The sequence below is a fragment of the Erithacus rubecula genome (assembly GCF_903797595.1).
Source record: "Erithacus rubecula genome assembly, chromosome: 1".
Lineage (NCBI taxonomy): Eukaryota > Metazoa > Chordata > Aves > Passeriformes > Muscicapidae > Erithacus > Erithacus rubecula.
In genome coordinates, this window is record NC_136658.1 from 103,846,838 (window position 1) to 103,873,981 (window position 27,144).

Sequence of the window (27,144 nt, forward strand, 5' to 3'; positions counted from 1 at the left end):
ACTAGGTCTCCTGAGTGGGTTTTGATGTATCTAATGCTCTCTTACAAGACAGAGTAATGATATCTACTGAAGGTAAAGCACAAGTAGGCTATAAATCATGGGAAAATACTTAGAATATTGAATTAAGGGTAATTGATCTTTACAGTTACTTATGACTTTCTGTAAACAAAAGATATGAGAACACAGCAAAAATACAGATAAATTCAAAGTACAGTAATTTATCAGTCATATTTATGTATATGCATATTTATGTTTGCATTTACACGTACAATTTATCCAGTAATTCAAAATATTTGCTTTCTTTTTATGTTGTTCTCTGCTTCAGTCTGCAACATGTAAGCAACTCCAAGCAAACATTGCTCTTGCATATTCACAATATTTACAGAACAATATTTAATGTGTATAACTCATTATTTTTATTTATTTTTATTTATATGAAAATTTTTCCAGTGCCTAATTGAGGTTAGATATTTCAGTGATGTGATAAAGAATAACAGCAACATATTTCTTTAGGACAGTCATGCTCACTTGCTGACTCAGCATGAGATCCAACTGACACAACAACTTTTCTTCCCCTGGACAGTGCTGCAGCCCCAAAATACTGCAATGAAACTGTCAACAGGATGGGGTTCTGTGGTCATCAGCTGCATTTCCTGGTGGGATTTATCAGCTCAAAAACAGTGTTACACCCTATGAATCTATCACTGTCTAGTCTAAACACTTGGCTGGAAAAAAATTAGAATCTTAATTTTCCTATTCTTCTGTTCCTTTTTTGGAGTTATGTGGTTGATTGCCATCTTTCTTCATTCTCCCAAATTTTGTTAGAAATCTATTTTACATATTTTTCTTAGGGACTGGCTGCCTGACCAGTCCACTCCAAAAAATACCACAGAAAAGTGATTTTACCTTCTTGAGTCAGGAAATTTCTATTCTTATCTAAATTATGGTTATTTAAAGAAAAGTTTAAAAGCATTCCAACTACCCTTGGAAAGGTAGTAACCTTTACTACCTAAGTCAGTCAACCTAAGTGCACCTGAAGTAGCAGCATTGAAAATGATACACCTACCCCACCCAGTCCTTGATTCTTTATGTGTGAAAAACCTGATGCTTTCTCTATGCAAAGTAGACTTTTCAAATAATGCAATTTCAAAAACATGCTTTTTGTTAGGTCTGCAGCTGTCCTATTCTCAGAACCAAAAAAAATCCTTTAGCTGATCAAAATTAGTACTAGTATTGATTCATCATAAAACACCATTTAAACATATCTAGGCAACTGGCCAGTCTATAGAATTCATAAAATTACTTACGAGGGCAGAACGACACAGTAATACTGACTTTTTCCTCTTCTTGAAGACATCCCCACTTCTGACTAAATCTGAAAATATCATCTTCCATATTTTTGTCTCCACCAAAGTCCAATTTCCATGTCATGCTCATATTTGAGAGAGACGTTAGGACAAGGGTCTGTAAATATTTTCAGAAAAGGATTTTGTTGAAAGAGGGAAAGCAGCAAACACTGTGATACTTTTCACATTGCTCTCTCCTAAGCATTCTTTGTGCAAACACACCAGAGGAAAAGCAAGATAGCACTAGAAAGTGAAGAACTCAGCTTATTGTATTTGTGGGGTGCAAAGGTGAGTATGTCTATCTGCACAGACTAGATGCTTTCCAATCACTCACTATATTCACAAAAAGAATACTTTCTTTCCAGAATGGAAAAACCTCATTTAAGTGAGGTATATAGATTAAAGAATCACAGTGGGAGTGCTTAGCCAAACAGAATTGAGGACCTACTCCTCATAAAAATGAAGCACAGCAAGCACTAAACACATCATTCACATCTACACTTATAGATGGAGATGTTGAAACTGGAAGTTCAGAATAGATTTTTCAAATCCATTCTTTCAATTCAATAAGATGACAGTGGAAATAAAAAAAAAAATTAAATTCCTTTATCTCAGAGTTACTCTCAGCTTTTGAAACATGCCTAGCTAAGAAAATGCCTTGGCTTTGTATTATCATTGTTTCCTGAATGCACTTGAAACAGCATTTCAAGTGTTTCCATCATTGCCAAAAAGAATTTTTTCTAATTTCTAACCAAAGCTAAGGAATTAGAAACAATAAATTATGTTAAGGCATGTTTTGCATTCTTTCAAATTACCCGTGTGGCAAATACTGTATTTAGAGGCTTTTTTTCCCCTATTAAGCCATTAGTCATGACAAGGAATTTATTGGAAGAGTGTAACAGTCAGTACCATACAAGGCACTGGGACAGCAGTTCCACTGGATGGCCCATCATGGCACAAATCAGTTGCATCCGAGCACCATCACTGTCTTATCTACTGGTACAGGCAGATGCAGAAAGCCTTCAGAATTATTCTATTCATATCCATTTTTTATACAATTCATAGTCAATTTCTCATAGTGCTCACATTTTCATTTTGTCAGAGTTAGTACAAGCCCTATTTCAAAGTTTGTGATTTATAGTGATTAAAAGACAAACAAGAAATCAAAAACTGAACAAAATGACAATGCCCTTACCTGAGAATTCATATTCTCATTAGCAGTATTGGAACACATGTCACTCAAATATTGTACAAATTTAAATTCCATTGAGGAAAACTTCAATACTGGTCCCATTACTATTGAAAAAAAAACAACTTAAATGTTTATATAGCATTATTTGACAAATACTTTCTCAAAGTACCTTCATAAAATATTTTTTCTGTACACGTTTAGCAAAAATGTTTCTCCCTTTTTTGTTGCTCCCATACTATACATATGACTACTGTAATTTAACTCTTTCTTATTATGATTCTTTAGTCACATTAAAATTATTTAAATTTTATGTCTACCAGACTCATAGCACCACCCCTTCATTCACAAGAGCCACATGATCCTCCTTCTGCAAATAAATGCACTTACATTTCTTATACTAACCATTAGACAAGACTTGGAAAATTTTATATAAAAAAGCATTTCTCTTAATTTCACAGGGCTGCAACAAAGGAATCATCACAACATACGGAATTTTAAAGTGGGAGTTTGGAAAAACAGATGTATGATTTCCCACAGCCTCATCTTACTTCTTGGAAACAACACTGGAAATGAACCTAGCAAGCACACAGGGTTCTTTAATTAAAATCTGCACGTCTGCTCCATGTTAAGTGTTGATCAATTCTCTTCTCCCCTAAAAAACTCAAAGAATTTCCTAATCACATAATGTAAACAACAATACTATCTGCATTTTTCTAAGTCATAGGCACATAAACTCTATAAAGCAATATTGTTTCAATGTCAATACAGTACAGAATCTGCTGGGACCCTTCCACCAGCACACAACGATGTCACTCACAAAGCCCTCAGCTCTCTCAGAAACTTCCTGTACCAGGAAAACCATCACAACTGAACCTCTGTGAGAAAGAGGACATTACCTACCCAACCAAAAAGCTGGATATTTTAACATGAGCTGGATTAATAAAATGTATGTCAGCTCCCATTAAGCCATTACATTGATAGTACAAACTTTCCCTTTGTATCAGGCTTAGATAAGACTTGTGTCTTTTCCAGTTGACTTTTGTGTCCTGGTTTGTTTGAGATTTTTCTCTTTCAGTTCTTTCTTACATGCAGATAAACTCTTTCCCAGGGAAAATTCTTGAAAGTATTTAAGAGACCTACTTTCCTTCCCCGGGGCTGAAACCATTTACAAACTTTGTTTTACAAAGCAAAAAAAAAAAAACAACAATGACAAAAAAAAATTCCTGATGGATTGAAAGCATATGGACTACATTTAAATTAAAAGACTGGGCTGACTATCACAAGTTTAGGGTGACTTTTTACTCAGGATGAGCAACCCTGAGTACAAAAAGCAACAATAAGATATTCATTTAAGTGCCAACCAGACTGTCCCATGGAGTCTGAATCCCAACCAACCACAAGAACTATCCCAGGAAAATAAAAATTTTAAAAGCAGAAAACAAATGTGCCATAAAGCATCCAGTGAGACTTAGGCATATTTGTCAAATCAAAACTTAGAACTTGCAAGATACATCTCTACTCAGTCTTAGCTTTAACATGATAATCTGAAATTATTTGATAACAGACTTAATTTTTAAATTGTCAGAATGCAATCAAATCATCAAGTTCCTTTTTTAACAGTAAAAATAATTTGCTATTTGCCTGCACCCATACGATGAGTAGTCAATAAACTTACTGAGACTTCTCTGCCTCCTCCCAGACCATAAAGACTGCCAGTAAGAATTTAATTTCAATACTCAAATTTTAATAGTAGTCACACTTTATTTTTTCGACTATTTCTTAGACTTGAAAGTATTGTACATTCCCTTTTATATTATGTTACTTTTTGTTGGCTGATACACGTACTTTGAAGAAATTCTACATAGCAGAAATACAAATTTGTGATAAAATTTTGATAAGATTGTCAATTATCCATGAGATTTAGTGATTGCATCTATTCCAAAAAGAAAGTGAAAAGAAAGTAAACATTTTCTTTTTTCTTCACATCACTTAATTCACTTCTGCACTATAAATTTGTGACTTGGATTCATATTTTTACTTAGAGATGTGTTTCCTAATAATCTTATATAGAAATGTACATCCACCTTTACTGTATATGTTCTTCAATAAAATACATTTTAGAAACACTTAATATGAATTTACTTTCATGACAGGATCTAAAGGTCTCTCAGATTTCTTCAATATTTTAAAAGATCTCAAAAGACTTAAGTTAAAGGGAGAAAAAATAAATATAGACAAATCCTAATAAATTTGGAGTTGCCTTTACCCTACATCACATATTTCATTGGCCAAGCCTTCTTCAGTGCTCCCAGTAGGTTTAAACATTACACATACATCATTCTAGGGAGACACTGTACTTCATTCCCATCTCAAATAAAAAGTGGTTATATATTAAAAACTAAAATTAGGAAGGCCAGTGTATTAAAATATCCACAATTTATAAATCTACATGATAGTAAGAATAAGACAGGAGACTACAGAGAACCACAAATTATTTCTGAGAAAAGTAGGCAAGAATTACATAAGATATCAATTTCTTTGCTGCAGGCAAATGGCCTGTAACTTTGGCTACTAACAATTTCTGACAAGCCAGATGAGATAAGGGGGAATGCAGAGGCATTTTAAAGGAGTTTTAAATACAGCTAGAGATCCTAGTTTTGACAGAAGAATTCTACAAAATAGTATGATTGATATTCTACTTTTCTACTCTTTTCAGATGAAACTCCTGTATTTACTGGGATTTGCATGATGTAGTCTAGAAATAGACATAAATGGATAGACATACAACAAAACTTTTGGTAAACTATTTCTATATAAGGCAAATGGCAAACACAAAATAAATACTTTTTTCTACGTTATGATTAGCTACGGAAAGTTCAGCTTCAAGTATATTTAAAAGCACAAATCAAAACTCGAAAATTGTGCAAGTTTCCAGGAAACGTACAAATTAGAAAAAAATAAAATTAAGTATCCATTCTCTGCAAAGCAAAACTATCACTCCAAATATATGTATCCAGCAGGTCTTTAAGGCCCTGGTTTACCCACCAAAAGCTTTGACTCTACATAATGGAAGAGCTGGGGCCACCGGGTGTGCCTGAGGAACTGCAGGTGGGGAACTGGCCTGAGGAGTAGCAATTGGGAGAGCAAAGTCACGATCTGCCAGCTAAAGGAAAAAAAAGAATATTGTGGTCACTTTCCCAAAAAAATGATAAGTACCTCTTGAGTTCATCTGAATAGTTTGCTGTTTTGGCAGAACTATTGCAATTTTGGACCTGCTCATGATATTAGCAAGATGTTAATTTATTGGAACTCAGATTCAGTTTTCTAATTAAGCAACTCCCAGGTATTTTTTCCCCCATTAAGGAAAGTCTTTATGACCAAAAGCATGACAGTTAGCAGCAGAACTACAGACAAGACTTCTGGTAAACCCCAGTGCTGTGCTCCACTCCTGTCACTCTCATGAATGAAAAAAGATTGGAGCCGTGGCCCAAATGCAGAAGTTCACGTGAGCAAAGAGGAGGGAAAACAAAGTTATGGAAGTTATGGAAGCCTTTCTCAAAGGCTGAAGAGCAAAGGTCAACCATTACAGTACACCCAGCATAAACAAAATGGGCTCTGAGATCAATGGTGAAACATGGCTTAAAATTGAGACATTTTGGGGAAAAAATAAGTCTTCAAATCTTTGTCATGAAATACCATTAAATTCTAAGGGTCTAAATCCCAGCGATTTTGATCCTCATTTTATCTGTGCTATCACATTCCCAAACGGGGTTTGGAACTTAAAAAATGGCACATTATGTACAGAATCCCCTTTTTTGACAGGCTGTGCATCAGAAAGGCCAAATTTATTTCAAAAGGTACTTTCAAAGAGATACTTCTTGTTCTCACTCTGTCTTTCAAGGACCACCACACTAAGGTAGTATGTTCTCCAGACAAAAGTTCTGGATAATCTTAATAAAGGAAATGGAAAAAAAACTTCTGCACTAAAACCAGTGTTAGATCCCTTCAAATTCAGTTTTCACCTTGAAGGCCACTGAAATCTTAGAAAGGAATTAAATCAAGAAAGTCTTCACTCTATTTAGAAAAAGCAGTAAAACCAGCTACATAAAAACATTAGGAATCGTTTAAAATCTTTCAAAACCTGCAGAAGATAGAGCATCATTCTTCACTTCCACATCTGTGGTAGTAAGTACAATATATAAACAACAGGAAAGAAAACCAAAATTATCCTAAGCCAGGGCATGAGGCACATACCCATGTGTAACAAGCAGACAGAACTGGGAGTGTTTGGTGTTCCAGCAGGGTCTGTGACACAATTATGCACTCCTGGAGGGTGAGGTGTGTGCTGAGCCTTGTGGAACGTTTTGTCTTTTTGTGCTTAGCTCAAGGAAAGCATGGAATGACAGCAAGCTTTTGCAGCAAGATTACAACAGTCCCTTGTTTTATATTGATACTTCAAATCTAATAATTATTAGATTTTGTAATTTATAACTGGCTTTTCAGAATTGATATTTAATATTTTTAGTAACTAAAACTCAAGGTACATCAAAAAAAGATTGAGGAAAACTCTCCCACCTTAAATTATATATTCTTCTATTTTTAGTATACTCCAAGTCACTCACATATAACACTTCATCAAGATGCATCTCCAAAATATGTTCTTGCAACAAAACTTTTTTTTTTTTTTTAAGTTTGGTGATATTAAAATGTTTAGTCTATTGCAGATTTTATGACAGCACTGACTGTACAAAATAGTCCAGTCCAGCACTGCAATTGTTATTCATCAATGCTGGTTTGTTTAGGCCAGGCAGCAAATGATGGAATCCCTTTATCCCTCTCCCAAAGCAGAAAATCAAAACCTGTTTTTCATCCCAACTATCAGGAAAATTTAGTTTTGTGTTACTATACAACAAGGGGTTTATTTTATTAGAACTGGCAAACAAAAACAGATATGTGAAAGACTCAATTCACTACATGCAGATCATGATGTTCACTGAAAACCTAATTTTGCTATGAAGTACAATGGTACAAATTCGGGGCCAATACAATTCATAGAAATGTATTTATATAATTGAGAACAAAACATAGATTTTTTTTTTTATTCATACATTAGCTGCACATTATGTAAACTACATTACAAATGAAAAATCCTTTAAAAATTCTATGTAAATAGATATCAGATTATAATTCACACACATACACATATTGCTGAAACAGAATTAAAATTTAATTTCAGTTATTAGCCCTTCACTTTACGAGTAAAATCATTATGTTTCTTTCTATAAATATTTTTAAAACTCTTTATGATTAATTGTTCATTTTTCAAACTCCGTAATAGAAAATTTCCTCTTTTGCAAGATTGCATACTTAAAATAAGTAATTACAATATTTAAAAAAATAAATCCTTAGACTATTACTGGACTTATCCTTGCTTTCTAGATAATTTATGAATACTTAATAGCTACTTATCTCTTGAGGTACTTTCCTGAAGCTGCATTTAACTTCACACACCAGAGAACATGGGAAGGGCAGGAAGGAAGCAGCCTAGAGAAAGTTCTTTCACAAATACTCCTGTTTGTTACTATCATTATAAGAAACATTTTTCCTGTCCTAATGTACATTGATTATGCACATTGCTTGGAAAGGAGGCATCATCTACAAATGGAAAGTCTTAGAATTAAGACACTTCAAAAAAAAGCTTTAAAAAGAAAGGTGAGACAAAGGAGCTTTTTGTTATGTGTTCACAGGGAACACCTCCAAAGGATGCCAGAAAAAGGATGCTTGGTCAGGCTGCCACCAGAAGTTAACAACTCTTTAAACAAAAATGACCTTCTTGGAAACTTTTATTCAATGGCATCTTAAAATAATTTCAATTTTTTCAGTCGGCCTTCTTTGCTAGAATTAATAAATAAATAGAAGCTGTTGGCCATAAAGAATCTGTCAGATTAAGAAGGCTCTGCTAGCAAAACTCATTTGAATTTACAAAATAAGTTTGATACAAACAGTTTGATAGCTCTGAGCTCAACACTGAGGAGTAAACATGGATGAATGGCTTCCTTGACCTTAAATATTTAGTATAAGACAAGAAACAAAATTGGGAAAAACTACCCCATCAGACACCACAAGTAAAATAGTATTTTACATAAAATTAATGGATCAAAAAATAAACAGAAGGACAGCTGTCAGGTGGCAATCTGATAGGAGAAAAAAAAGTATTGCTATTTTCAAAAAACACTTTCAAAGTAGTTACTTTATCTCTGTCTTCCAAGTATTCCAAGGCAATAGCATATCTCAGAAAGCATAAAATATAATTCTCTAATTATCCTTCTAATAGACCATATATTCTCAAGGTTGAATAAATATTTTGCTTATTCAGAAATCACACAGTTTGTTTGGCACAAAGAATATGTGATATCTCTCTAAAATGACAGTGTTTTCTTACACAGTACAACTTCCCAGGGAATTTCATGGAAATCAATAAGCTAACTTATTACTTAAAATCACATTAAAACACCTGTAAAAGACAATACTCTAATAAATACTCTTGTACTTATCACATAATACCATGCAGACTGCTCAAGTATTCTGAAGCATTTGTGAAAAGGTTGACATGAAAGTTTATTTATACCTCTAACATAAATTCAGCAGGGATACAAGGAGACAAAATGTAATGTACATTAGAAAAAAATCATGTGTTTGATTCAAATTTAAATCTAACTGCAAAGCCAAGGGTTTATGTCCTGCAACTGAATCCAATATACACTCTCAGCCTTCCCCTAAATTTAACATGAGCTTTTCCTTAAGATCTACTGAAATCTTTCATTCCCCCTGGTTTATATCACAAAAAAAGTTGCTTCCACAGTGATTAATATAACTGCTGTTCAAAGCCATCATTCAAAGCACTGCAATAAAATCAAATCTTTCCTCTGTATATGGTCAGAGATGATGCAACAATACCCTGTAATTCCACAGCTGCAGATTTTCCATAGATATCGCTTCTTACATGACAAATCTCTTCTTTCATTAAAAAAAAAAAGGGGGAAAAAAATCATATAAAAGGACAAAAAACCCCACCAAAACACCTGTCCCTTCCCTACAACAAGCTTAAGCAATAAGCTGACAGGTGTGACTTGGTCTATTTATCTCAATCAAAGGCACTCAAAAGCTTCAATATTACACAGCTGTGTGCATTTTGTCCTTTTTCCAAGATGGTAGAACTTGTTATCTTCCAGCAGGGTTTAAAAAAAAACAAACTAATTTTGAAGCACTGCACTCCTGCACTATGCTTTGCATGCTTTTCCCAGCAGACCCTGCAGGACCTCTGTGAGCAGGGGATCATCCTCCCTGAAGAAACACAGATAGATAGATATAAAGGATACAGATATAAAGATATAGATATAGGTGATATCAATACTGCTTTCACTGACAGCTCTGACTTTCACAGGCACTAAACACTAAGGTTAAACTCTCTACAGTGAGGTGCTAAGTCCTGTCCCCTCTAACACCTTCAAAGACACTGGAATAACAGCAAGGCACAGCCACACTGTGAGCAACATCCCAGCCTTATCTATAATGCATATACTCCATTTTCTCACTCAGAATACTGAAGGAACTGGCTAAACATTTTTTAAGGTTTATTTTCTAAACATACCAAGATACTTCATCTCTAAGAGTATCTTTTGATGAACCATGTATTTATACATATTATATTTTAGTGAGAATTGTAGCAGCTCTTCAAAGTTCCTATGTATGTAGTACATTTGTTATCTGAAGGTTGTTTTTTGGCAGAATTCAAGACTACATTACTTGCTACCTTATATGAATAATTCAAGTAGCTTTAATAAATTTTTAAGTATATTAAAATAATTCCATGCTTGTTATGTTTTTAGCAATGCTGCTGAATTATTTTTATTTTTTCTTAGCCCTAGTACCCACTTTGTTAAGAAAACCTCAGAATAGTGGGGGTTTCTTGGTTTATAGGGTAGTGTTGTCAGTAATGACTACAACAGCAGCAAGTTCTAGTAAAACCAGCAGGCAGACAGAAAAGAATGTGACCTGATGAGATACAGAAGGTTTGTAGCAGTAGGGAGGGTAAGCTGGGAAGAGCAGTTGTCAAAAAAGCAGAGATGAGATCAGAAAAACAGCTGTTCAAGTGCAAAGAGGCAGGAAATAGCACTTGAAACAGTGAAACCTGAATAGAGGAAGCCCAACATACATTAGAGGTTTGGGTTTCTTTCAAAACTGGAAAATCAGGAAATAAATGCTCAGAAAATGGGGACTGTACATAAGATAGAGTAATAAAGAGCTCAGATCTAAAGTAAAATATTTTAAGAATTAGTAGCTGAGAGTTTGTGATCACAGCAAGAGATGCTGGTACCTCATCCACTTTCTTAACAGAACTACGTTTTTACTTAGTATTCTACTCTGCAGGAGTTAAATGAAAGAAAAGCTACAGCATCCTGGGGCCTACATATACTTTCAGATGCTTCTTGCAGTCATGTCACACTGGGTAACTTCATTTAACATTAGTCAGTGTTCTTGTGACAGTGCTGCACAGCCCAGAGGTGCTCACCTGGGCTGGAAGCTGTGAGGGTCCCTGGGCTGAGGCAAGAGCTGCTCCTGACAGGCAGGAACACACTGGAAGCAGAAAGGCAGCTCACCCAGCACCAAGGGCAAAGGGAGAGAAGGACTTTGAGCACACAGGGAGAAGGGAAACTGAAGTAAAAACATTTAATTAAAGCAACACTTATTGGTTGGCTATGAGGGGCCCCACGAAAATTTCCTTTTTATTTCCTTATTTCTGAAGGAAGTTATTTCTGTTTGCCAAAACTTGTTCTTAAAAACACTTAAACCCAGAATTTGAAAAATGAAAAAAAAAAAAAAATCTGTAATCAATAGGTGCAATATTCTACAGCCTTTTTTTGTTTGTTTTGTTTTTTAGGGTTTTGTTGTGGTTTTTTTGAAAGAACAGTCACAAAACTGATCCTGTCAAATGAAAAAAATGTTTTTTCAAATTTACAACACAATTAAAGCAGACTTCCTACTGGCATAACCTTATCTTCACTTAAGCCAATATACAGCAGTATCAAATGACATTTTGACATGCTCATCAATAATGAACAGCAATCCTGAACATCATGTTCAGGTGACAAGCCAAATTAAACAGAGAGAGCAAGCTACTCTATCAGCCTTCTTCAGAAATATTAATTTTGTTAGTCACTTCAATTTACAGCAGTGTCAGTAGCAACATTTCTACTTTTATTCTATCCTGCAACTTGACAAGGAAAGGAAATAGGAATAGAGCTCAAATGTCACAATGGGAAATAGAGCTCTTCTATTTTCCATTGCTTTCTATTGAACTTTCTTTCCAAATGGAATTGCCCCATTTCCTTCTTTAAACATGGCATCCCACATGGGAAAAGTGTGCAGCTGAAGTGTTATCATCCCTGATAAGAAAAACTATTTTATTTGCTTTATTAATATTATTCCTATTGGTATGGTAAATCTCAGTTCTTAATTCTTGTTAAGTTTGTGACCTGTAATGCTATACACACATATTATTCCAAGAGCATTATCTACTCCTGTATTCCCATTACTGACCCTTCCTATTTAAAGGAAAATGCCAGCATTCTTCTTTGCCGATTTTCTCCAGTTTGATTGTAGGTCACTCATGGTATTCTCTAGGTACTATTTGTAAACAATTACATGCTCTCCTGACACTGTATCCAGTCTAATTCTGACTACCTTGCTTATGAGTGTTGTATTAGAAGCATCAAGATATTTAAAAACATATGAAAACTATTCCTTTTCCCTTAAGTCAAGGCCTTCCATAGCACAGAAGAAATCTTTTATAAATCTATTGACTCATATTCTGTCAGGAAAAGTCATTTCAGAGTAGTGTATGTGCTATAAACTCACTCCATATGCACACAGAAGAAAATCACATTATCAGATACAGCTTGTAACATACAGCTATTATCTGAATGATGCTTTGAACAAAGCAATTCCATTTTATACTGATGGGATGGCAGGGGTGGGAGGTGGGTGGTGGTGGAAAAACAATACTTCTGACCCTTTCAATATGCATAATATCTGTTATTCATTTCTAAGGTAAAAGTGCAGATAATGCAATGGATTTATGTGCTGTAGACGTGATCCCCAGCTGCTTGTTCTGAAACTGGTTTATGGTATCATACACTAAGTTTTCTTGCAGTTCAGTGTTCTCCAAATATGTGGAAACCCCAAACCTTCAATTTCCAATGAATTTACAATGGGGTTGGATTTAAAGTTCACTTGAGTACTCTCTATTAACAGTTACTGCCAATAAAAGGATAATTTTCAGGCGTAAAAGTAACTTGAAGTCTCATATCTTCAATTTTTTTCCACTCAGCCAGAAAGCAACTTTGCCAATCTTTATGACACATAAAACTCATCTACATTTGCAGTTTCTTGGTCATCTGGAAATTCAGGTGAGTACAGCTGCAAAAAGAAGGTGGCTGCTGGTTTGTTGAATGATTTTGTGAGTGTGTGGAATGACATTTCAGTATAAGCTTACCCCATTTTTAACCAATTGAGAAAGTGTGTTTTCTTTGTGTATGCAAACACTTAAAGTCCTTTGCACAGAGTAAAATGTTCATCTGAAGTCTCTATTCTCCCATCACAGAAGTATCACAGAGCATGATTTTAATTAACTTAATCACCACTGTTCCAAAACTTACCACTACTGGTGTAAAGGTCAAGAAGCATTTCACAGATGATGCTTCCTCTAAGTTAAGTGAATACAAATAAGGCTTTGAACGAGAACGGTCAATCACTGCCAAACAAAATTCATAATCAAATTACAGATCCTATTGCATTAAATATCCACTTCACAATAGTTGCAGTTTTTCAAAGTGATTTCTTGTATCAAGTATCTATCTACATATTTCCATGGTAAGCATTTCTCACAAATTTACAGTGGAATATAGTATCTCCCATTAGGATTCTGAATGTAATTTTGGGCAGTATTATTCACCAGCAATTTTCATGGAAGTTATTCATTTGGAAGAACACAATATTTGAGACAAAAAAAAAAAAAAATCCCAAAACAACATGGTCCTTTACCTTTGAATAAAAATGATAGGCTAAAATATTTAATTGCATAATCAATTAATACCACAGGGATAAAAATATTTGGCTTAAACTTGTTTTGTTTAAATTACTTTTAGGCATAATCTACATTTCCAATAAGGCTTGCTTCATTTCTCATGTTGCATGTTCAATTTTAAGGTATTGGCAGAAGCAAGGTTTCCAGCCAAGGTAATATTCCTCCAAAATTAGTATCCATCATGGAACAACAGGAGTATTCATCCAGAATTCACCACCTCAGTACTGAACCTGGCTGGATGTCACAGGGCTGGTTTCCAGCACAAACTCTGATCCAGAGATCATGGGCAATGAGTCTGATCCTATGCTGGCTACTTGCCTGTTATAAAGAGCCTTACAGTTCTTTTCTAAGTTAAGATGACTGACTAGGAGCACCCACCTTCCCTTCTCTTTCAAGTGCACCACATGGTAAGAAAACCCTTCTAATTTTGGAAGATTTTTTTTTTTTACATCATCCACATATAGTTTGACATAAAAATACAACTAAATTTTATAATACTGTCTTGCAAAAGAAAGAGTCTTGATTTCCTGAGTTTGCAGCTTTTCTTATAAGGTCTCTTGTACCTACAAAATTCTCTAGTGAATAATGATGGTGGAACAACCCAGGAGATGCCATGAGTAACAACGTGCAGGATAAGAATCTGCACCAGTTCTACCAAACAAAAAAATAATTCAATTCCACTACTGCCCCAGTAATTTGCTGAGTTGAGAATTCATGCAGAACAGAGGCCCTGCCATCAACCTGCAGATACCCTGTTCCCTTTGGGAAAAAGAAAAGCCTGAACCCTTATAATGGTGATGAAATAATCAGAGGTCAAATGTTGTCAAAAAGTGGGTATGAATCCATGAATAGTAAATTAATATAATTGTTTGGCTTTTTTTCTTTGGGTTTTTTAATATTTTACTTTCACTGGTGAGAGGAAATTCCAATTTTTTATTATACTTTAGCAACTATGGAGGGAAGAATTGGGGGAAAAACATCTATAGGCAACCTGGCATTTTCCAAATAGTTATTTCTGTCAAATGATATCTTCTAGGCAAACCAAAATGTCTCTTCTTAATTTATATTATGCAACTCTTTTAAAATAATTGCCTTAGGTTTTCTTATGTCAGAAAATCTGGCTATCAGAAACAGTCTGACAGATTTTCTCTCTTTCATTTAATGAAAATTCTGATATAGCAAAAGGAAATACCTGAATTGTCTTCAGTTTTCAATTTAAATTCCCTATTGGTAGAAAAATCAAACTCCACTCTGATACATGATTGTCCTTTGTTCTGCAGCAAAAATGGAATTGATTTTGTAGTGCCAACATTAATACATGCATAGTCAAATGTTTTCTGTAAATTTAAAGAAGAAAAATGGGTCAAAGCAATGTGAAGTCAAATTTATAATTGAACATGATGTGAAAAATTATAATTGTGCAAGATTCATAATTTATAACACAATAACAGTATGGATTAACCAATAGTCTCACATAAAACTTATCTTTAAAATCTTTTCAGGAAACAAAATAGAAGAGTTTAGCTACACCATCAGAAAAATTTTCAACATTCACTAAAGAGATCAGTGACTTAATTTTCCCTTTATTGTATTTTTTGCTATAACTACCTTAAGAAATCCTCTCCTTTTTAGCATACTTATTCCAGATTGTCAAATTCAAAAAACTAAAGCTCAGCTATCATTTAGTGTAACTGTTATATGTACATTTGAGTTTTAATATACCTTCCTAATCTCATCTCTGATAATTTTCTTGGGAAGTTAGTTTAGGAAGAAAGGAAAACTACAAAGTAGAGAGGAGCCCTTTTGACATCTAGATAAAGCAAAATATTTAACCCATCTTACCAATTGCTACAATTTCTTCACACTTACCACATCAATGCCTATTTCAGCAATCTCTGAAAATCCACTAATCCTAAGCAAGAGTTCTGCTGCATTCCTCACTGCTACCTAAGTGAAGGAACAACACTGGGATTGTGGATAAGGTCATTTTAACATATCTCACCAAATCTTCCATAATTACATGAAAAAAAGTCTAACACAAAAAAAAAACCGACCCAACCCTCTCCCACAGATACAAAGCAGAGTCAGTAAAATTGCCCTGAAAATATTGAAATAACTGTGCCCTAATAATATAATGCATTTTTGCTGCAGAAATATGAAGAGATAAAGTAATTGCCTTCATTTTCTAGAACATATATATACAGATTCCAGTAACATGTGGCTTCAAATCACACATTTGTGGCATAGCACTTCTGGGACAGATATAGCTAGATAGATGTAGCTGTTAATTAAAAACACAGAACAAAAATAAAAACAAACAAACATAAAAACCACAAACAAAATTGTAAGAAAGACCAGTGACCAATCTTCCCCAATTCTGCTGACAAAAATAATATTGCAGCAGGTTGTGTTACTAGAATTAACAGTTTTTTCCAACAGGAGAAATCTGTGTTCAGCAGTTATGAGGATTGAAATATGTATCAAAACACATATTGCTTGCCAAGTGCTGGTACAATGTAGACACTATTTTCTGGAGAATATTAAATCAGTGGTAAAAATGGAAAAAAAAATAAATTTATACTAGGTTTAACAAGGATAATATATATAGCCCCAGAAGATGGTGAATCCAGGATCAGTCAGAAATGGTAGCAAAGTTCAGGCTCTTGAAAGCATCTTTTTTCCCCCAATTTCACTTACCTCAGGAAGCAGGCATACATAAACCAAAATATGCTATATGTTTATTACACACCTATTATCATAGCAAATCTATTAGTAAAGCCATCTCTGAGAAAACCACAAAAAGAAGTCAATAAATTAAAAACATTAGAGTATTCCAATCCTGCCCCACCATAGATTACAAAATGGGCAAGTATGTCAACATTATCTAGTAAAGAACTATCACACATTACTTCCAACAGGTTGTCATTGGTATAATATAATCAGTTCAAACTGAGAGGCTGCTTTGATACTTCAGATCAGGGCTGAGACACAAAAAAAAAAAAAAAAAACCTAATAAAAAACCAAAAAAAAAAACCCCAAAAAACCAACGATCTGCTGCAAAAAAACCTTACCATTAAAAAGCATTAGAACACTGGAAATAAAATCCAAGATGCATTAATGTACACACATAAACACACAGGATAACACTCAAAAAGATAAAGTTCTTCCAGTTTTGAAATACCTCCACTTTTTTATCAAAAGTCATGTATGTCTTTGGAGTGAAAGAGATTTTGAGATCAGCAACGCCTCCCACAGGTACCACTCCTACAGAGGGGGTGATTTTCATTCCAGGCACTGGGTTTGAGTCGACAACCTTCACAAACACAAACAAGAAACATACTGGAAAAGGTGCTTGCATTTATTTGTTTTGGTTGTTGTTGCTTTATTTACACCAATATATCTATCATAAAGATTTTATATTCTTACAAGGAGAACCTTCATAGCATATAAGGCTAACTTGGACATAGAAGTTTGGGGGAAAATTCACGTAAACAAAATAAAGTAACAGATTTCTAAACATAACTGTCAGTTTCTACTATGAAATAATTTTTGCCACCATTGGAAACTTGAAGTTCTGAGTTTTGGGTTGTTTTTATTAAGTTATTAAAATTAAGACTATCTATCTAGCAAGTCTTCAAAATGTTCCATAAAACATTTTTTTCATTGACAAATAAATTCATCATTTCTTTTTTTGACATTCACAGTAAGACAGGACACAGAATCCAAATTCTATATAGCTCAGTAATAATAGCAGAAGTAAATACTCAGTTTACCCACAGTTAGCAAAGGCAAAAATGAATTTGTTCTCTTCTAATGCATTCCTAACATAGCTTTTTAAAGTACAGCTACACAAGTGATGGTGAACAAGACCAACCAGCTATGTCTTGGCTTGGCTAAGAGTAATTCTGGAGGCTAAAAAGGCTGGCTATGTTTGTTTGTGTTACTGGCTATGTTGATTTTATTCTTTCAGGCCCAGCCTCCAAGACTATGATACTATTTGTTATTCAATACTCAGCTGATAAAAGAGAAACCTGGTACAAATCATAATGAACATGTTCCTCAGTACTTTAATAATGCAGTAGCAAAAACACTGAGGATTTGATTAAAAATTATTTTCCATCACTAATTACAAAAATTATCCTGTGATCAGCAAAACTAATGAGGTTAGGTTTCCTACTAATTTGTGTATTATGTCTTTACCCACTCTGGCATCCATGTCATCCCTTCTTCAATTCATTGCACAGCCCCTCTTGCCCTGGCTGTTGGTTTAGCAAAGCCATCCATGTGCTGTGGCTGCTCTGGGTCCCTGCATGCACTGACTGGCAGCAGGGGTAGGGTGACCAGCCAGTTTGCTCTGTCTCTTAATGCAGGTAAATATTCAATAAATGCTTTTCCATAGGGTACCCCAGAATGGGGTTCTACCCTCACACCTGGCTCTCAGGAAACTTCCAGGATCATTTGGGCCATCACAACTTTGCTTGTCTTTTGTCCCATCTACCTACGAGTGCAAATTTGACAGAGGGATGAAATTCCTATTTACATCTTTTTTTTTCTCCAGAAAACATCACAAAAACCTAAATAGGTGCATATTTAATAAATGAAAACACAAAACCATAACGTGATCTCCCTTCTGCTCCCCAACCCAAGGAATTAAGTGTATTAGAAATAATTTTCTCTTACTTGGAAGTATGCATGGTTGTAGCCTGTGTTTACAATACGAGCTGTCTTGCAAGTAGTGAGACCAACTGGACTATGAGTGAAGGATATACTTTCAGCCACAAACTGAACTTTAGCAGTACCAAACTATTTAAAAAAAAAAAAAAAAAGAGAAAGAGATAAAACAAGCAAAGCATAGAACATATTCCTAAGTACAAATAAATAATTCAGCCTATTTTTTTATTACATAATGATCTAATATAGTTGTGTAAATACATAAATTGGAAGTATTCAAATAGGAAAACACAGCTGAAGTGTAAGATAATTTACTCAATATACTGAACTTATCTAGATTCAAATTGAACAGACTCAACCACACAGACATATCTGGACCAATTTCAAGACAAATAAAAATATTTTAATTAAATTACATTTAGCAGCACAAACTCCATTAACTCCAAATGTGTGATCAGGACAAGACATTTCACAGATATTAAGAGCACTAGAAGTGCAAATATTCTAATTTACACACATCCTGGTTTGCATATGACAAACTTTCAAGACTTCAAAAGAAGAGGAAGAAAAGAAAAATAGCTACTGGGAAAAAAAACCCACAAAAACAGGCTTATCAAAAGAAACAGAAAGGTTTTCTTCGCTCCTCATAAAAGTTTTAGAACATGTAGGCAGTATAGGGTGAAAAAAAAAAAAATCTTTCTTCTTCATATTCTCTGGTATGCAACATAAAAAAAACAACTAACTAACCAAAGCTGAATGTCACTGTTTAGAAGACTACCCAGAACAGTACTTCTCAAATACCATGTTCAAATAATAACACAAAATTAAATTAAGAGTTTGTTGTTACCTTGAAACTCTGAAACATACCTTCCCACACACACCTAGGTTTTTATTCCGTTAATAAATAATCTGTACGTAAAAAATCGTCATATCACCTCTCAACCCTTGTTCAGTCAAACTAGGCAAGCCAAGCACAGTAATTAGCCCATAATATATAAGGACCACTAAGCTGTGATACCAAAGGAAGAATATAATCAAAAGCAAGAAAAAGGTAAATGGTCTTTGCCTTGCTTCTCCATCATATCTTTGGAGCATATTTTTTAGTTAAACTTTCATGCTCCAAGTAAAAGTCAAATGAAATTAAAACATTTTAATAAGATTATAACAGAAATGTATTTAAAGTATTACTTGCTAAAAGAAATCCAAACATTTTTCTTCTCTAAAGCTGCTGCATGAATTGTTACCTTAGCAGAACATTTCAAGTTAACTGCATTTCCTTTGCACACACACAAGAGGAATTGTCCTGTTTCTGGGGTGTTGAACCCTGGATGCCAAACAACTTCACACTCCACATCACTATAGGGCTCCACAAACCCTGAATATATGTACAGAATTTAGATGTTATAGCACACACATGTACAACTGTCAAATTACATTGTGTAATTAGAAATACCATAGACACATAAAAGTGAAATGACCTTCTATTACTGAATATAAGCCTACATTTCTCAGGTGTTGCACAGTCTGATGAATAACGTAAAATTAGGTCTTGGATTCTCATGAGCACTGCATAATCTCTGTATTAGTATCCTGCAGAAACACACTCAACACTTACTGGTATTTTTAGCTATTAATTACTCTAATAGTCAACATTAAAAACAAAAAAAAAAAAGAAAGAACAGGCTATCTTTCTTGCAGAATAGCAACTTGGGGAAAGATCATATACAGTTTTTTGCTTGCAATTGAGTCTGAATTTGTATTAGCAGACATATGTTTTCTCAAAAATCAGAGCATATCAAATCCAATATAGTTAACAGTTTGTTCTTTAATAATGGACCTCCAATATACCCCTGCAGAATACTACTTTTCAAAGAGAAAGTAAAAGGAAGTTCCTTTTACACTGCAAAAAGTGTACACACATCTAACAAATACTGATTCATTATGCAAATGCAGACACTAATCTCAGACTGAATTCCATTTATGTTATTCAAACTTCATCAACTTTTCAGCAGCTTCATTCAGTGCTTTTGGAAAGTTTCCTATCCTGATGAGCTGTATGATGTTGCTGCCCCACTCTTGAAATGCCAGCAATCTGTGCTGAGTGAAATGTTTACACAAGCACTGCTGGCTGGGCATGGAAGCAGGGAGCTGGACTGAGCATGCATTCAGGGCAGGGCTCACACAGAGAATGCTGCTGTGGTGCTAAGCTGTGACCTGATACTGCTTTTGGGACACACTGATATTGACAGAGACCTAAGAATATAGTTTATAGCATCTGCTAAATGTTTGTCATATTTAATACTTCTGCCATGTACATACACACACTGTATTTGCCTAGCATACCTTTGGTTGGCTTTACAGTAAATGCAGATTTTTTATCTCCAGTTACAGGTCTCCAAGTAAAGCTAGTAGGATGGTTTCTGGGATTGCATACTGTGACAGTTTTCCTAAACTCTGTCCCTGCTAGGCAGCCAGGAACAGGACTCAAAATCAGTTCCCTTGTAGACAGCTCAAGCTCAATGGGCATTGCATGTGCCATTACCAGAACATGTCCAGCGTGTTGGTTGTTTATCTTGTAATTGAAAGAGCTGTAACATAAAAATATGTATCTCAATATTTGTATGCATTTATTATGCTACAGTCAGAGTACAATTTACATTAAATATAACCACTAGCAAGAAAATACTTAACAATGGAGTGTGAACACGCAGTTAAGATTGTTAAAAGTCTGCAATTGTTCCACATACTACTTAAATCATGTCAGAAGTGACAATCATCCTAAAAGATGATCAGCCTCACACAGCCATTTCAACATTATAAAACAGAGTTCATACCAGCAGGCTAGAGAACAGGGGTTTTTGTACATTTTCCCATAGTCTGCATCAAAAAACCTGAGCATGGATGCAAGTGATGCAATGCTAGGCTCAAAAGAGAACAATATTTTTCACAAAAGTTTCTCCAAGCAAATGTACCAGATAGGAAACTTTTTTCCCTGATGCACCTCTAACTACCTAAGGCTTTTCATAGCACAGATTTTTGTTTGTGATTTAAAAAAAAAATAAAACAGAAACAGTACCATACTAAGAAAACTTTGCAACAAAACTAAATTGACTATTGCAATGTCACTATAGACAAACATACACCATTAGTAATTATCATGACTGCACTTTAAAATCAGCCAGGTGATTTTTTAAAAAAAATTTACTGCCAAGAAAATGTGTAAATCAATACAAACATAAAAATACTTACGTTTTAAAAATTCCAATAGTGGTTGTCTCAAACACAACTGGAATATGAGTTTTTGTCAGAGGAGGCACCACCTGAGACAGTGGAGATGTCTCCTGCAATTCTGCAACTTCAATCTCCATTTGTATCCAAATATGAACTGACAAGTTATTGATGATGTGCAGTTCTTTGGTTGTTGTAGAATACACACAAACATCACCAAAATCTATAGTAGAAGGACCTGAATTATATAAGAAATAAGATCCTCATTATTAAAAGGTAAAAGCTAATGTAAGGAAACATAATTACTAAAATATTATGATCAAACATTTTAATTCTTCAAATTACAAACTTAGCTACAAAAATCCTGTAGTTAAACAAATTGTCACTAAAATGTGGAAGTAAATATCATTGATGTTCTGTGAGAGTTTTCAGCAGTACAAGTCAAAAGCCAGCAACATTCATTTTTAAATTGTGCTTGTTTTAGTCAACTGGTAAAATAGGAAATCAATGTATTCACCACTACAGGACTATTACCAACCATAAATACTTCTTTTTGTTAAGCAACTATTTAAAATTATAAATTGTCACCAATTCAGTGAAAGTCTATATATGCAACCTGTTAGTTTACTCCCTGATGTGCAACCATTTGGTTTAATAATTCATGTCATGCAATGGACACAGAATTACTTCACTACCTAGTTTATTGCTATCACTAGTTTTTAGGCTGGTCTATAAACTTGAGTGCACATGGCACTAATCATATATCTTACAAAACTCTCAGTATTTATTGTATTATTATGTTTATCTTGTTCTACCTTTCCCCAAGTATATCAGTTTACACAGCCACACTATTCAAGTTCTGGCTTGACTGAAAATTTTAAAAAGCCCAACAAGTACTGAAAATTCTCTTTTTGCTGCAAAAAAAATTTTACTGAAGAAAATTTGACATTCAAATAGACCTGTAGCAGTAACAAGTGTTGTTAGTAAGTCAAAGAAGTATTAGAAGGTGTTACACCCTGTCACAGAACATTGCCCTGAAATTATTTTGATGGAGGATCCTAAAGTTTTAGTTTTAGTTTCTAGGGGGCATCAATCTTCACTGTCAATTCCCAGAAATATTCCAAGCACTTCCATTAATCTTGTTGATATTAACACTGGTCCAGGTACTATCCACTCACAAGGCCTAAGGGTATGAGCAACTATCACACTAGGCTCTGGTGATTTCTCTGTAAGAACTTGTGCTATGAGCAGTCTTCAAAGGAAACTCTTCTTTTACATGTTCATACCTAATCATATCTCAGTATTTGCTGAGAATTGCAAAGCTTTAGTGAAACACTACTGTAGGTCTGAAGCTGCCTACCAAATTAAACTGTTTTATGGTTAGGGTGAACAACTATAATCATAAATTGTGCTACTATACATAAGTGCTTTTAGAACAACTACATGTATTTAGCAACCAGATTAAGAATCTTACCAATGAATATCTGATGAAGCTGTTTGTGTGTTAAAGTTAGACTACAATCTTCCTTTTCCTGGGTAGAAGATGGCACAGGACTAAGCCAGCTCCAAACCTGTGATAAGGACAAAACACTTCCTCAGAGCAGGATCAAAATTTTTATGATTTTTTTATATGGTAAACACATTATGCACACATACTACTCAAGTGTTTCACTTACTCCTTTGTTTGTAGATTTAGAAGCAATTGATGCCAATTTTCGACTAGTTAAAATGCAATTGTCATCTAAAGGAACCATTTTGGGCTGTGGCTTCTCCTTGAGAAAATCTGAAATTGAGATGTTGGGTGACTGAAGACCTTCAGCTGGTTTAATGCCTATATTCACAGGATTGTTACAAACATAAAACTGCCTGAAGGGAAGAAAAAAAAATAATGTGGAAATCTAAAAGCTTGAGCATTTCATGATCTACACATTAAATTATTTAACATTTTTAAACAAAGCAATTAATATTTTAAGTAGGAATATTTCATTGCTTTAAAAACCCTCAAGCACTGAAAATACCTCAAAAATACTTCTATTGTTTTGGATTTTACTGTAAGATAAATCTTGAGGACCAGTCAGATTAAAGGATTGCATCTGCTTCAGTCCACAGAATATATAATAATTTACCTACTGAATCCATCACCTGGGATGAGTTAGACATCCTAGCTGGAAATATAATATAAAAAGAGAATTCAAAACAATCCATGTTATGTTTTTGCTGATTAACCACATCCAAGTATTCTTAAAATTTGACACCTTAATTTAAATTCACTTTAAGCTTAATTTCAAGTGCCCTGCCTCTATCCCTACATTTCACACATGAAGTGATCTCTGTGTCTAAATACTTGCAACAAACAGGCTTTGAGTGCATTATAAACTAAAGTCCTAAGACCATAAGCATATTGGCATGGGACAAATTTAGTATATGATTGGTGCCATTAAGGTAATTCTGCACATATATTCACATATTTTGTGTATGAGCATGAAGTATTTATTTACCCTTTAAACCAAGTCTTACCTGAGAGCCTCTTTCTCTAAACGACGCTGTCTTAAACGGGAAATGAAGTCTACATAGTGTTTCTTATTTTCTTCTCTAAACAGTCGTTCAGAGTAAGTATAAGCAAATTCTGGGTCTACATAATTATATCTCTCAGTCTTTGTGAAAATAGTCCTAAATATTTAAAGAGAATTATAGTTTCATTACACATGTAGAATGACACTAGGTCTTTTTGAATGAAAATAATTCGATTTTGATACATATATATTTCATTCCAAACATTCACTTTATCACAGATGATTATTAGTACTCGACTTTATAAAGACAATCATAAAAATGAAATATTTCAAGTGTAATAGCTACATTTGTAGTTTCACATAGGAAAACTCAATAAATTTATGTGCAAGAGACTCAAGAATGCAATGAATTTTAAAGTACTTTCAGCCTGGAAAAAACCCAGCAAACTGTCATATGAGTAACCAATCTTGATCTACTATATGATATACATAAATGTGTGGCTTTAAGTATTAGATTCACATAATTTTTACCTGTACTTTTTATTCCATTCACTAGGCCTAAGGCTGGCTGCACGATCATTAGGAAAAGCTGTAAGTGCATCATCCTTACAATTCCTGTTTTTCCGGTGAGTATGAATTTGTGTTTGGGTTGATTTAAGCATTGCCACAGGTGCTTTATCACTGAGCTGTCCTGTGCCACGAACTACAAACTGCCCAGTTGCATTGGAAATCAAGGGTGTTAGACCTTAAAATTCAAATAAAACACAAATTTAAACTAATATTTTCTAAACAAAATTCGAAGTTTTAGAAAATATATCTAATTTACAATGGTCTACCCAGCAGACAACAGCCAGTCAGCCATCCCATAGTGTTTTTCTTTAGCTAAGAAGGAAGAAGCCATTCATATCATGCCAAGGGCCAACTGCTTCCCTTGGGCTGGATCACACAAACAAAAATCAGAGCTCAAACCAGCTGTGTCCAGCTGTGATGCTAAGTCTTGCACAGACACATCATTAGACACTCAGAGATGCCTGTGACAAGACCAATCACAGTGTCCTAAGGGCTGCAAATAGAGGCTTGAATTTTGACCAAACCTCCCAAGCTACAACAACTAAAAAGACAGCTCAGATTTCTTTCACATTAGTTTTAAAAAAGCACATATACATGAACATTAAAGAGGAAACTGTGATAGAAACAAGGTCAAACTTCAACTGTCCTTTCTTCCCTCTCCTGCACAAAAAACAATTATCATTAAATATATTTTTACCCACTTTAGCCTTACTTTAATCCACCAACAAAAAATCAAAAACTACTTTTCTTCTTCTAAGTCATAGGAGTGATTACAACTTTCACCAGCCAGAAAGGCAGAGCTTTCAAGAAGCTTCATTCCAGTTTCTCTCCTGCCTTCACCTGAATACAGAGACACTAGTACACATACTCATATATTGGGAGAAGACAACAGGAAGATATAGAACCATCTAGAAAAGGATCTGGAAAGAAAAATCCTTTTCCTCCACACTTCAATGAAGCTTAAAAGCAAAACACAGATAGCCCTCATAACATTTTTATAAACCTGCAAATGGGACCAGAACAGGAACATTAATAGAGCAAATGGCAGACAAGAGCATGTAGAAAGACTGAAAAACTTGAATACTACATTAAATCTTTGATACAAAAAACCCACTACTGTCAATTGGGTTTCTGAAGCAGGAAAATTGAAAGAGGTCTAGATTTCAAATATAAAATAAAGAAATTGCCCAACTTCAGTTTCTCATCAAGCCTTGATAGCCATGGATTGGAAATACCCTCCTGAAAACAGCAGAAATGCCCACTGGCTTATCAACCATATATGTACTTATAGGAAGAACAGCATTTTATCATGACTTTCAATAACTTCCACTTTTTACTCCCCACAGTGGAAAAAATGGGTATTGCCTTCCTGTTTCTCATCAGGGAGTACATCTCAAAGCTGGCAGCAGCTTAAGAGAACTCAAGTTCTCTTCCTAACCCACACACAGCCACCACATGCACCAGTGCACAGGTCAGACAATTGCACTGGTGCTGCAGAGGCTGCAGCACATTTGATGTTAGAAAAAAATCATGTTTGCCATGACAGGTTTATAATCCAGTGACATCTTAGTCAAATCTCCTGCAAAGTGGATGTTCATGGAAAACATTTGGAACACAAAGAACAAATTATAGGCTAATACTGCATATGCTGAAAGACCCTGGATGCTGGCACAGGCTTCACAGGATTGGAAGAGTCAGGACTGGTAGCAGGTTGTATGAACTGGCAAATTCACCTGGCAGTATTAACTTGGGATCAATAAAGAACATCCTGTTATCTTTCCTAGTTCTTCCTGTCCTTTACATATCTCTCAACTTACTCCTGAAACATCTTAGCAATGTGCAGCACCATCACTTGCAGAAACTGAACCTTAAAAATGTCATATAATCATATGATGAAAATCTGTGCTTTAATTGCTCAATTTTTGATACAATTATGGGAAGGTGTACCATCATTTTAGCCTTTGTTTTGAAGTCTTATGGGACATGTCATACAACAGAGCATTCCCTCCAGTCCCAAAGAGATATTACTTTTTACAAGCAAATTAAAAATAGCAAAAAAAAAAATCTCCTTTAAAATGCTAAAAATGTGCTTTCAAAACATTTTATCACTTGATACTTAGTTTTTAGCATCTTACCAGGATTAATTGTAAATACAACACTTTTTCGTTTGGATTTGCACACACCACGTAAGGTCAAACATATTTGATGAAAGGATTTTGTACATGTCTTCAAAACATCTGCATTAATTTTATCTACTCCTGCACCAATGATATCAATAATTTGCTTCATCTCAAATGCTCCTAATTGATGTGGAGAAAATGAAATCATCACTTCCTGGAAAAGAAAACTCATTATGAGACATACAAGACAATATATAGTCAAGTTTTGTGAAATTCTCTATATGATTGAGTCCCTGAGTCACTTCTCTCCATGCTTACCTCTAAAAAAAAAGCTGGGCTTGCAGAATATGCCAAGGGG

At 34.6% G+C, this 27,144-nt stretch overlaps 1 protein-coding gene across 1 annotated transcript in view; it reads right to left on the reverse strand.

The window, feature by feature from the left end:
* CFAP47 (cilia and flagella associated protein 47) overlaps positions 1–27,144 on the reverse strand; it is a 258,137-nt gene that overhangs the window by 219,463 nt on the left and 11,530 nt on the right. The window contains exons 9-24 of the mRNA XM_079305151.1: positions 26,802–27,000; positions 24,628–24,841; positions 24,101–24,253; positions 23,260–23,449; positions 23,058–23,154; positions 21,605–21,821; positions 20,699–20,943; positions 19,600–19,730; positions 18,365–18,487; positions 16,866–16,997; positions 15,554–15,631; positions 14,877–15,021; positions 13,257–13,351; positions 5,584–5,701; positions 2,542–2,642; positions 1,308–1,464 (exon numbers count right to left, since the gene is read on the reverse strand). Coding sequence (XP_079161277.1) covers positions 1,308–1,464; positions 2,542–2,642; positions 5,584–5,701; positions 13,257–13,351; positions 14,877–15,021; positions 15,554–15,631; positions 16,866–16,997; positions 18,365–18,487; positions 19,600–19,730; positions 20,699–20,943; positions 21,605–21,821; positions 23,058–23,154; positions 23,260–23,449; positions 24,101–24,253; positions 24,628–24,841; positions 26,802–27,000 — 2,395 coding nt within the window. The remainder of the gene's footprint in view (positions 1–1,307; positions 1,465–2,541; positions 2,643–5,583; positions 5,702–13,256; positions 13,352–14,876; positions 15,022–15,553; positions 15,632–16,865; positions 16,998–18,364; positions 18,488–19,599; positions 19,731–20,698; positions 20,944–21,604; positions 21,822–23,057; positions 23,155–23,259; positions 23,450–24,100; positions 24,254–24,627; positions 24,842–26,801; positions 27,001–27,144) is intronic.